The 12,589-nt window shown below is 43.1% G+C and overlaps 1 protein-coding gene across 1 annotated transcript in view; it reads right to left on the bottom strand.

The window, feature by feature from the left end:
- PDE8A (phosphodiesterase 8A) overlaps positions 1–12,589 on the bottom strand; it is a 160,082-nt gene that overhangs the window by 38,320 nt on the left and 109,173 nt on the right. The window contains exons 7-11 of the mRNA XM_008959571.5: positions 11,346–11,424; positions 9,580–9,717; positions 2,717–2,805; positions 695–746; positions 563–605 (exon numbers count right to left, since the gene is read on the bottom strand). Coding sequence (XP_008957819.4) covers positions 563–605; positions 695–746; positions 2,717–2,805; positions 9,580–9,717; positions 11,346–11,424 — 401 coding nt within the window. The remainder of the gene's footprint in view (positions 1–562; positions 606–694; positions 747–2,716; positions 2,806–9,579; positions 9,718–11,345; positions 11,425–12,589) is intronic.

Below are 12,589 nucleotides of genomic sequence, written 5' to 3'. Positions count from 1 at the left end.
CTTCATCTGTGAGGGCCAGAACAGGAAGTGGCTTGCTGAAGTCATGACACGTTTGAAGGAAACAGGTGACTCCAAACCAGGGAAATGCATTTGCAGTAAGAAAGCTATGGGGAAGAACAGATGGTGTCCAAGGCATGGTTAAGAAACACAGAGGTGAGGCAAGTGCGAGGGGCCTGGCTACCTCCCTGCAGGCTGGCAGTGGTAAGTGTCAGGACAGATGAAGACATCCCTGTTAAAGGACTGTGGGATAAACACTCAACCCTCTTAAAGTATAAATCAGGTTATAAAACCACACTTCATATGAGTCCATGCATTTCAGTTGACCAGTTCTTTCCCTCGCAGGCTCAGAGACCCGCCCCAGGGCACCCGTCAGAATGCTCACAAGCGCTCAAGTCCTCTGTACAAGTGACTCATAAGCCAGCCTGGGGAGTCAAGGAGAGAAATGTTGCCACAGTCTGAGGAAAATCCCACCATTACACCAGGCAAGCTAGTTAAAGATCTGTTTTTATTTTTTTTCTCCAAAAACTCAATGAACTCTAAGAATAAATACTGGGTACCGTACCTGTATGAGTGTCAGACTGAACACATTCGGATATTTTCTCAGCCTAAAAGTGAATTTTAAAAGCCATTAGTTCTGATTGCTGAAAATCTTGCTGGGGTGTTCCTGGGGCCCCGGGGAGCTCTCCTTACGTACCTTATTGTTGCCATTGCACACTCTGATAATGGACACATAGTGTCTAATTTTTCTGCAAGTAAAAAACAATGCATTATTTCTCTTCTGAGTCTCTAATTTGATGGATATGTCATTAATTTTTCATTACGAAAATGGCACCTCCCTTTTGCAATACACAAAATGCCCTGAGAACATTTCTTCTCACTGTGACCAAGGCCACCAATAAATAAACAAGAGATCACAAACATCCTTTGGCGTCTCTGTACAAGTGACTTCAGTAAAAATGACAAAATTCTTCCCAATTAATCATGAGACAATCAAATATACATATTTTTTAAAATGAACTGCATGTTAACCAACTGAGAGCCTTTAGTTCCTTAACATGTTTTTATTTTCACAACCCTTTACATTGATGCTTTTCTTCAAGTTCCAACAAACAATCTGCTCACAGTCACTGGTGGCCACAGCCGCGGGCCACACTGGGAGTTGAGGTTCACACTGAAACGTGGTTAGCTAGATGTCTAAAACAAAGCAACGAGGGCTTAGCTCAGAGGCTGCTGACTCTTCTCATTTATTTATTGTTCCTTCAGTTTTTTCACTTTTTCCCTTTGATAATCAAATCCCTATATACTTACCCCAAAAAAACTGGAAAGGACATAAAAGGGCAAAGAATCAGAACAGAGAACCCACACAGATCCATCTCCCTGAGGCGATCACCAACTGGCAGCAAAGCCTGGTGACAAAGCACATGAGCTGTGCAGTCAGTGCTGAGGTCTGCAGCCTGGCTGCGCCTCACGCTGGCAGCTGGACCCCTAGGCTAGAAACCTGACCTCTCTAAGCCTCAGTTTCCTCATCTGTAAAGTGGAGATGATCACAGTCCCAACCTCACAGGGCTGCAGTTAGGATGGAATGAAGTGGCATTTACCAGATGCTGAGAACTGGCCAGGAAGGGAGGGGCTCAATTAAACAACAGCAGTTACTACAACTGCCACTGCCATACTTTCTCCTGTTCTTTTTTCCTTCTTTTCTTTACATGATTGAGATTAAACACTAGGTATCATTTTACATTTTACATTTAACATTGTATCATAACCTTTCTCATATTTTTTTTTTCCTTTTGAGACAGTGTCTTACTTTGTTGCCCAGGCTGGAGTACAGTGGCATGATCATGGCTCACTGCAGCCTCGACCTCCCAAAATCAAGCAAGCGATTCTCCCACATCGGCCCCCTGAAGTAACTGATAGGTGTGTGTCACCACACCTAGCTAATTTTTACATTTTTTGTAGGGATGGGGGTCTCACTATATTGCTCAGGTGGATCCCAAACTCCTGGGCTCAAGGGATTTTCCCACCTCGGCCTCCCAAAGTGCTGGGATTACAGGCATGAGGTAATTTAATTTTCTATGATCATCATTTCTACTTTTTTTGGCCCTCATCTTAGAACCTGTGAATATGATCATCATTTCTAATGGCTGCAATATTTTAGGTGTTCTATAATTCATATTCATAATTTTCATCTTACCATATTATTTCTTTAAGATAGGTTTCTGAGATAAACTGTCTGAAAGTTTTAGGCTCCTGATATATACTGGTTTCCAATCTACAGTCACATCTGTTTTATATAGGAATGTCCATAACTGTTAGTATTTAAAATATTTTTATCTAATTTGATAGGTCTTTGCAGAAATAATACATAGCCTATCAAATTAGATAAAAAATCTTTTCAATATAGGGAGTCTACCAGTCAGTATTATCACACAACTTACTAAAGTGACATTCTGACTTAAACAAATACTTCAGTTTCTTGTGTATCCACGCAGCTTAAACAAGACTGCCCAGAGTATGTTGGCTCTGGGCTGCAAGTAGAGAGTCAGACTGTAGCCATGAGGAAGTCACCAAGGAAACACTATGCTGGAAGGCCATTCTGTGATGACACCTGACCTTGACACTTCTGTCAGCAGTCCTTAACTTAAATATTCAAAGCAAATTCTGCAATAACCCAAAACACTGTATGTTGATAGATGTACTTGTTTTTTCCACTTACCCTCCCTGTCCAATGACAGGTATTATCTTCACATTTTGTTGTATATTATCTCCGTTTTTCTTTTTGGCATAGTAAATTCCTTGCCACTCCTATAAACGGAATGTAAGCATCGTCATACTTTGTGTTGAAAACATAAACCCAAGAACATTTTCCACTTCAGTTCTGATTCACTTACATTGCTAAAGCAATTAAGATAAAAAATGATCCCAACCCCAAACTGATTTCAGGTAATAGGACAATTCTTTCTTAACTTCCAAAGTCCACCTCCTTCTGAGTTGCTGACAAAAGTCAGGTTACCATAGTCTAAGTGGTCATATATTTTCAGTGGCCATCTGCAGACAAGAGGGGTCCTGGACCCCCAAATAAAGGGCACTCCCCCTTACTTCCTCCTCTCATAACTCCCACCTGCTGAAGTGGAAGAGGGGGCTTAGCCTCTGCCCCTGTGTTTGGGAGGGGAAGAATAGCCAGACTGGGGGCCAGAAGGGACCATTATGTGGCCACTACCAGCTTCTGAGGTGAACTAAATGGCTTGAGGCCCTTCTGGGATGTGTGAAGGCTTCACCCCCTGCATATGGGGTGTGGAGGATGAGATAACAGCCAGGACCAAGCTCAAAGTAAAACAAACGACGAGACCTCAAAACCCAGGGCTGAAATCACATTAGCTGTGCTCTCCTGATCAGACACAGAACGTGGGGATTCTTTCAGACAGGAAGTGCAGCCTGGGGAAAGAGGGCTTCACAGAACAAGACCACAGCAAGAGAACCGGGCTGTGGTGACTCCCTTTATCTTGGGGTGGTAGGGAAAGCCAGGATGGAGCTGGGTTTTGTCACCATCCTAAAATGTTATGAATTCCTCCAAGAAAATCACCAAGGCCCTTAAGCTATGGAAATCCCTAAAACCCACAACAGGACACTGAACCCCTAGGGTATTCCATAACCTTTCTTAGCCTTCCAGAGTCCCTCAGGACCTAGAGTTGACCCAGGCTGGGTGTTAAGCACCATGGCAGCCTTGTTGGCTTAGCTGAGGTTTGCTATCCAGAGCTCTATTCCAGGTCAATTCTAAAATATTCTTGTTTGGTACATGGCAATCTGCATCCAAATACCAATGATAAGAGCTCATCTTCAGACTCCTCTGGGAAAGCAGATCAAAAAGAAACCAGAATACTCCAACAGAATCAAAGGATGATTACTGATGCTTACTAATTCTGAAAACAATGGGCACCAAAAAAGGGCTATATCAAAAAACAGCCAGAAAGCCCAGCTGAGTCCTTAGGTCACACTGGAGTAGAAGGGAGGTATGGGCCTTGGTACAGTTCTGAGGGGGAGCTCAGCCCACAGGACGAGGCTTGTAGTCCAAAACCACCAAGGACTAAACAGGGTTCCCTAGGCAGAAATAAGTGGGTTGTCCTCCATGTCCACAACTTGCATGTCTACCTTAGAAGGAAGGCTTCAGCAGACAGGTCTAAGGGTTACTTCTAAAGCTCACTATCAAGGGGAATATGGGAAATTAATTGTGACATTTGCAAAACTGTGAATATACTAAGAACCACCAAATAGTATACTTTCTTTATCTTTTGAGACAGGTTCTCGCCATTCACCCAGGCTGGAGTGCAGTGGCACAACCACGGCTTGTTGCAGCCTCAACCTCCCAGGCTCAAGTGATCCTCCTACCTCAGCCTCCCAAGTAGCTGGGACCACAGGCACATACCACCATGCCCAGCTATCAAATAGTATACTTTCAATGGGTGACTTGTATGGCATAGAAATTACATCTCAATAAAACTGTTACATTAAAAAAAGAGAGAGAAAAAAATTACAGGGACCAATTCAATCAGTCAGCATTTAAAAAAATATATTCAGGCCAGGAACAGTGGCTCACGCCTGTGATCCCAGCACTTTGGGAGGCTGAGGCAAGTGGATCACGAGGTCAAGAGATTGAGACCACCCTGGCCAACGTGGTGAAACCCTGTCTCTACTAAAAATACAAAAAATTAGCTGGGTGTGGTGGCATGTGCCTGTAGTCCCAGCTACTCGGGAGGCTGAGGCAGGAGAATCGCTTGAACCTGGGAGGCAGAGGTTGCAGTGAGCAGCCTGGTGACAGAGCGAGACTCCGTCTCAAAAAAAAAAACAAAAAATATATATATATATAAAATATATATAAAAATATATATATATTCAGGATCTTCTTGTCCTTTCTGAATAGACTTGGGTGACTGAGCGATCCCAAGTCAAGGCTAACAGGCCATTCCAGCCAAAGTTCCACAGTCCATCTAAAGGAGTAGGACAATTTAGGCAATGGCTTGGCTAGGGTAACAGAGTCAATAAGTTTTCCAGTCACCAGTGGAAACAAAAAATATTTACTTACATAAATATCATATAAGATTTAGTTCCAGCTGGGCACAGTGGCTCACACCTGTAATCCCAGCACTTCTGGAGGCCGAGGCAGGCAGATCACGAGGTCAGGAGTTTGAGAGACCAGCCTGGCCAACATGGTGAAACCTCGTATCTGCTAAAAGTACAAAAATTAGCCAGGCGTGGTGGTAGGCGCCTGTAATCCCAGCTACTAAGGAGGCTGGGGCAGGAGAATTGCTTCAACCCGAGAGGCAGAGGGTGCAGTGAGCCGATATCACGCCATTGCACTCTAGCCTGGGCAACAGAGTGAGACTCTGTCTCGAGGAAAAAATATATATATATATTTAGTTCCTGAGAATAATAATAGTACTACCTTAGAATACTACCATGAAGATTAGGTTGGGTAATTCACATAAACTCTTAGCAAAGTCCTGACATAACAGTAAACATTCAGTAAATAAGCTGGTTTGGGTGCAGGTGGTTTGCACAGGCCTCTTTCTCCAGGCCAAGCTCCCCTCAGAACAGGAGTAAGACTATTACCTCCCTTCTGTCTGCTACAAGCTATACACCAAGCTATTGATGCAGTCCCTCTTGGCACCCGCTGTCTTGAGAATTAAATCATCATCCAGCCATCCTATCCCCAGGGTGAGCACAGTGTGTGCACATGATAAACTGTCAAAGAACACTTGGGGCTTTTGTTACTGAATGGGAAAGGTAGGCTGAGGTTCAACTATAGAATCCTGGCAGCCAAGCTGAGGACTATGAGCTCTATGCTGAGGAAGCAACATGACAAAATGATGACTCAGTAAGACTAATCAGGCAGTAGTGTATGGTGGACCGAGTGGAGATGGAGGATTCCGGACAAGGAGACAGAGTTACACACTGTAACTCCAGAGTGTGGGAAGAAGGCCCTGAGCAAGGTCAGGCCCAGGCAATGGACCCTCAAAACAGGGGTTTAACAGCCATCAATGCTTGTGGATTTGATGGAGGGGACCAATGGGCAGGAAGGGATCAAAACCATTTCAGGAATCTAAGTCAAAGCAACTGTGAGGTAGGTCCATGAGCAGAGACAGCAGGAGTTGGAAGAGAGATTGGGTTTTTGGGAGATGAGAGAAAACCATTGCTAGACAATTAAGATGATAGTAGGATGCTGAACCAGACCTTGGAAAAGAGGCTGACACTAAAACCAGAGAAGTGTGAGATTTCTACACAGAGCAGAAAAGATACTTCAACAACAAAGGAACATTCTGAGGGACAACAGTAGGGGGCGAAGGCCAGAGTTCTGGTAAATCTGGGAGGAAATGGAAGAAGAGTAGGAAAAGGGGAGACAGTGAGAGGAAAGCAAAGGCACAGGAGCTAATGAAGGTAAAAGTTTTGAAATGCTGAAGAGTTCTGCAGCTGCACATCATCATCATAGGCATCTAAGTAGCCACCATTTACTTGGTACCCATTAAATGACAAAAGAAGAACACACAGTTTCTGAGGGAGGGGAAAAAAAATCAAGATTTTTAAAAGATGCCAAGCATGGTGGCTCACGCCTGTAATCCCAGTACTTTGGGAAGCTGAGGGAGTAGGACTGCTTGAGCCTAGGAGTTTGAGACCAGCCTGGGCAACACAGTGAGACCCCATTTCTAAAAAATATGTTTAAAAAATTAGCCAGGTGTGATGGTAGACACCTGTGGTCCCAGCTACTTGGGAGGCTGAAGTGGGAAAATCGCTTGAGCCTGGGAGATCAAGGCTGCAGTGAGCCAAGATCGTGCCACCGCACTCCAGCCTGGGTGACAGATCAAGTCCATGTCTCAAGAAAAAAAAAAAAAAAGATCTCTAAAAGAGAATTGACAATATAAAGTTTAGGTATCTGAGAAGATGGGAGACTATGGGTTCTAAAGCCCTGATAGACAAGTCTTGGGGAAGAAGAAAAAAGAGAAGAGTCAGGTGGATATACATATAGGATGCAAAGAAGCCTAAGTGCGGGGGCTGGAAATCAACATACCTGTTATTTTTACCCAAAAGAGGAGCCACTGACAACAATGGGCAGCAGGGTTTGTGGAGATGGAAAATGTTTATAATATTCCCTGCTTGAACATCAGCAAAATTTCTCTTCTGCCTCAAGAAGGTCCAACTTCAATATCCAACACCTAGCATCTGACACTCCAAGGTCCCAACTCCTAGCCATCTGGCCATTTCCTAAGTCTCCATTCTGCAATGTTGGTCTCCAGCAGATGCCTGAATTCCCCTTCCTGATCACAGTGCCACTGTTCCATAAGGCCTGCTGACCCCTCAACAAGCCCTGTTCCCCGGAGATGGAATTACGGATTCTTTCACCTCAAAACACAGGCCAGCTCAGCGGCCTGCCCTGCTGCCATGTTGCCCATAGACCAGCAGGTTCCTGACAAAGGACAAAGGTTGCTTTTCCATGCTCCCCAAAAACTGTGAAAAACGAAACAAATACCCAGGCTGTTTTTAGAAATAAAGCAGTACAGGCCAGTTGCAGTGGCTCACACCTGTAATCCCAAAACTTTGGGTGGCCGATTATCGGACTGCTTGAGCCCAGGAGTTCGAGACCAACCTGGACAACATACAGAGACCCCGTCTCTACAAATAATTTAAAAATTAGGCATGACGGCATGTGCCCGTGGTCCCAGCAACTCAGGAGGCTGAGGTGGGAGGACTGCCTGAGCCCAGGAGGTCAAGGCTGTTGCACCTCTGCATTCCGGCTTGAGTGACAGAATGAGACCCTGTCTCAAGAAAAAAAAAAAAAAAAAAAGGAAAGCAGTATGGGGTCAATAATTTGATGATGTTTCCTATTCTTTGCTCACAATAAGTATAATTTTAGAGAGCAGGTCTCTTGCTATTCAAGTTTGAGGGCTTTTGTTACCTGGTGCCCAAGAGCACAACCCCAGCAAAGGTGAGACACAGTTCACACAGAACTGGATGGAGCCCAGCACTTATAGCACATCCCTTCCTTACCTCTACTTGCCTCCTCAGTGAGAGGGACATGGAATGCCTCAGTGGAAGTTCTGCCACGTCAAGGTGTACAAGGCCCATCCTGGTTCATACCCAGTTGAACCTCACAACAAAACCACTGGCTCATCCAGTAGCAGCAAGGAACCTAAATGCCAGGATTGAGGTGGTCATGGTAACGCCCCCACTATGGCTGCTGTGGTCTCGGATGACTGCTGCTCTGTGGCCTCCTTCTGAGTATGCTCTTCTCAACCATGGAAAGGAATACTTGCCCTCACCTACATGGTGCACCTGAGCACCTGAGGGTCTCTTCATCCATCTCAGCCTTCATACCTCTCTTTCTAGAGGACCTTCCACTCCCTCTAGTAAAAAAACGAAACAAAACAAAACAAAAAAAAACAACAAAAAAACATCCTTGACAGAAAAGTTGAAGGCAAAATAGAGCAGTGCCTACTTTTGTCATTCCCCTGGCAGGGCTTCACTGGGCCCCTGCAGCTGGCCTATTATTTCCTTGTTCTCACTTCAAGGCAATGTTGTATGCTCAGAGGCATAGAAAAGGCAAGAAAAACAGGCCCATTCATGGTGTCTTCATGGGGTCCAAGATGAGCGGAGTATAAGCTTTGCACAGCACCCTGCCCCTGTGGTAAGCTGCTGTTTTGTGCTACAAGATAGGAACTAGCCAAATGCCATAGGGGAGACAGTATCACTTCCATCAGTGCCTCCACAGAGCAGGCTGCACAAGTCACCAATTTTTCAAATGTTTGAAATAATCAGATTAATAGTCTCTACCCAACTTCCAAAAGCAAAAAAAAAAAAAAAAAAAAAAAGTCCAGCAGAAAGGACCATGAATGATTGTGAAAAGCAGTAGCCTTTTCCTTCTCATCATATTTTAAAATCTGTCATAGTGAGGCACTCTCAGAGGCTGTGGTTCAGAGAAATAACCTTTCAGACTGAGCCTGCCTTTCTTCTGCCTGTTCCTTCAGCACCATGACTATGTGACTTCTTACATTATTGAATAATAGTTACTTTTATTTGTCTGTTTCCAACCCTTGAATATGAGCTCTCTACGGCAGGAATTTTTGTTTTGCTCTTCTTTCCATACCAGAATCTAGCACAGTGTCTGGCTAACAGAAGGCATTTTTAAAATGCTCAATGAATTAACGAGGCTTGGAGAAATCTTGGGCTCAGATGTTTTCTGAGAATGTGTTGCCTTACTGGCAATTCTTTACCCAGAACCATCTGCCAACATCTACAACTAAGAAGACCAATTATTAGAAAGATCAAGTTATTAACTTACTACAAAGATAAAAAACAATGATTGTTAAGTGTCAATTCAAGTTACTTTGCTTATTGGCTAATCATATTATATATTTTCTTGGCCCCGGTTTCCTCACCTGCAAAATGGATATAACAGGGATAACATTCCCTATACTTCCCTGTGCTGCTGGGAGGAGTAAGATTAAGATTACCTGGTAGTACTCAATGAACACTAAGTCTTCCTTCTCTCTGTGTTGTGAAAGTTAAAAAAGGTACTGACCTCTTACTTACCTTGCCTATCCTGATGCATGAATTTATAGTATCGAGCAAGTCAGCCTTTTTTTCATTTATAGGCACTTCTCCTAACTCCTTCCCTATTAATTCACCTGACTGATAGCCCATTGTTGTTTCAAATGCAGGATTTGCATACTGAAGGGAGACAAAAGAAAAAACATAAAGTAAATTAAAAGTCATTTTGAAAAAGAGGAAAATCAAAGGTCTTCGACCTAAGCCCTTCAGGTTTTTCCCCAGAAAAAGCTCAGGAGCCTGGACCTCACCGTGGCAGTTCTGAAGCCATAAGCACATAACCCACGAAGAATTCTGGAGCCCAGACGAGCTTCTGCTTGGGTGATACCCGGCTGGGCTTTCTGCTATGTTCTCCTGAGGCTCCAGGAGGGCAGCAGGCCCACTCCCACTTCAACAGGGGCAGAGGAAGGGATGTGCACAGGGCCAAACCAGGAGCTGCTACAACAGGGCTGTTTAGATGGGAGTGGGGGTGGGGGGATGATGGAATAAAGCACCAGGTAGAGTGCAAAACACTCAGGCTGTCCTCCCCCTCCACACATTGACCTCAGCAAGTCACTTAATCCCTCTGAGACTCTTATCCGGATATGGGAATGAACCAGTTCTCTTGTCTCTTTCATATGGTTCGAATAAATGATGTGTATGGAAAGCAGGCTATGAACTAGGAAGTAATTACAAATGTAAGGCTTTATGGTTAAGTTTCAGATATGACTGTAAGATAAGCAGAAAATACATGGGAAAACTGTGCACGTGCTAATGATGATGATGATAAAACAATAATTGATACTATCTGTCAGGGTCCGTTTTCCTCACTGGGCACTATAGTAAACACTTCACATACATTAACTCATTTAGTCCTCATGACATCCTTACAAAAGGCAGGCTGTTGTTCTTACTAATATTATTTCCATTTCCACAGATGAGAAAGCAGATTCAGCTGGATTAAACAACTTGCCCAAAGTTGTTCAGCTGAAGCAGGATGGAGCCCAGGCCCGTCTGACACCAAAGCCTGTGCCCTCAAACACTGGCCCACGCTGCCTCTCAGGGCACCAACTCAAAGTCAATACCATCACCTCTTCAACAAGGAAGTCACGAGTCATATTAAAGTGAAAGACTGGAGAGCCCAGAAGTAAGAAAGACTGGAGAGCTCCAAAGTGGAGCTAATTCTCAGACAAAATGAATGTCTTTTTCTAGTGCAACTCCCTTTTTTGCTGTTATCTGAAAACATTAAGCTATGTTGCCTTAAGTCACTCATATAAACCCACTTTGCTAATAATGTGTAATTTATTCAGTACTTACTAGGTATGTTATTTCTGAAACTTTTAGTTGTTTCTAGTATATTTCTGTAAGTGCAAATTATCTTCAAAAACAGTGAGAAAGGTTAAAGACTTGTACTCGCAGACCTTATGGTCAGGGCATTCCCCTTCGTACAACAGCACTACCCCCAAGCCCCCAGCAATCATCCTTTTCAGTGAGTCTCTCCTTGTTAAATAAACAAACTAGTGGAAATAATGAATGCAAATGTGGCATTTCTACAGGCATTTTCTAGCACCTTAATTATTAGTATGTTTTCTAATCTATAGAGAGCTTATTTTAAATTACATATTTAATTTTGTTCTGATAATCCTCGAAGGAAAAACTGGTCTCCTGAACTTCAAAAAGAAAAAAAAAAATCATATTGGAGAGGTTCAATCCTAAAAGTTGGAAAAAGCAAAACAAGAAATCCAGAAAGACAGATTTCCAAAATAACAAACCTGTATAAAACGGTCTTCGCTTGTAATTTCAATTGCATCTTCACTGTTTTCTAATGCAGTGAATACTGAGTTACAAGCCCTTTATGAGTAAACAAAAAAAGGAATGATTAATGTAAATACTACAAAATAAAATCTTGGGTTATTACATTATTTAAATGTATTTTTTGTCTGATTTATAAGGGAGAAAATATTTTAAAACATAAAAAGAAATAAACACCCCCCTGCAAGCCCCTCCACTGGAATCATCACTATGTACACACTGTGGTATCTTTCCTTCCAATGTGAAGGAAAGACACATTGGGCCAGTGAGCCAGGGTGGCCACATACCACGGTCAAATCACAGCTCTTCAGCAGCTGTGGGACCCTGGGCAAGTGACTGAACCCCATCAAGCCTTCCCTTTCACCACCTTAGAGTCTTCATGAAGACTAAATAAGAGAATAGAGTCAAGAATACTGCACAGAGCCTGGCAAAGAGAAGGCAATCATTTCTACCTATTATTTTAAACAAATTATTTTCACAAAATAGAGGGCATCTGGAATGACTAGCTTTGCTTCCTGCTTTCTTCATTTAGCCTTCTTCTGTGAGCATTTTCTCACATCCTTCATGTTTGAAAACATTTTTAAAATTATACAAGTGACAATGTTTATTGAAAAAAATTAGAAAATAAACATTAACAAAAATAAGTGGAACACTATATCACACCCACTTGAATAATAAAAAAGACAGTCGATAACATGTATTAGTGAGGAACCCTCCTACACTGCTGGTGGGAATGTAAAAAAGTGCAGCCCCTTTTTGGGAAACAGCCCCATTATGTCCACACAAAAACTTATACACAAATGTTCATAGCAGTATTACTCAGAAAAGCCAAAAAATGGAAAAAACCCAAATGTCCATCAACTGATGAATGGATAAACAAAATGTGGTATATCCATACAATGGAATATTATGCAGACATAAAAGGACATGAAGTCTTGATATATGCCGTAACATGAATGAACCTTGAAAACCGTAAGCCAGTCACAGGGATCACACAGTGTATGAAATGTCCAGAATACGCAAATCTGCAGAGATAGAAAGTAGATTGGGCTGGGGGTAGTGGCTCACGCCTCTAATCCCAACACTTTGGGAGGCTGAGGCGGGTGGATCACCTGAGGTCAGCAGTTCAAGACCAGCCTGGTCAACGTGGTGAAACCCCGTCTCTACTAAAAACACACAAAAAAAGATTAGCAGGGCATGGTGG

Source organism: Pan paniscus, chromosome 16 (assembly GCF_029289425.2).
Source record: "Pan paniscus chromosome 16, NHGRI_mPanPan1-v2.0_pri, whole genome shotgun sequence".
Classification (NCBI taxonomy): Eukaryota; Metazoa; Chordata; class Mammalia; order Primates; family Hominidae; genus Pan; species Pan paniscus.
This window is presented reverse-complemented; position numbering and strand designations above follow the sequence as displayed.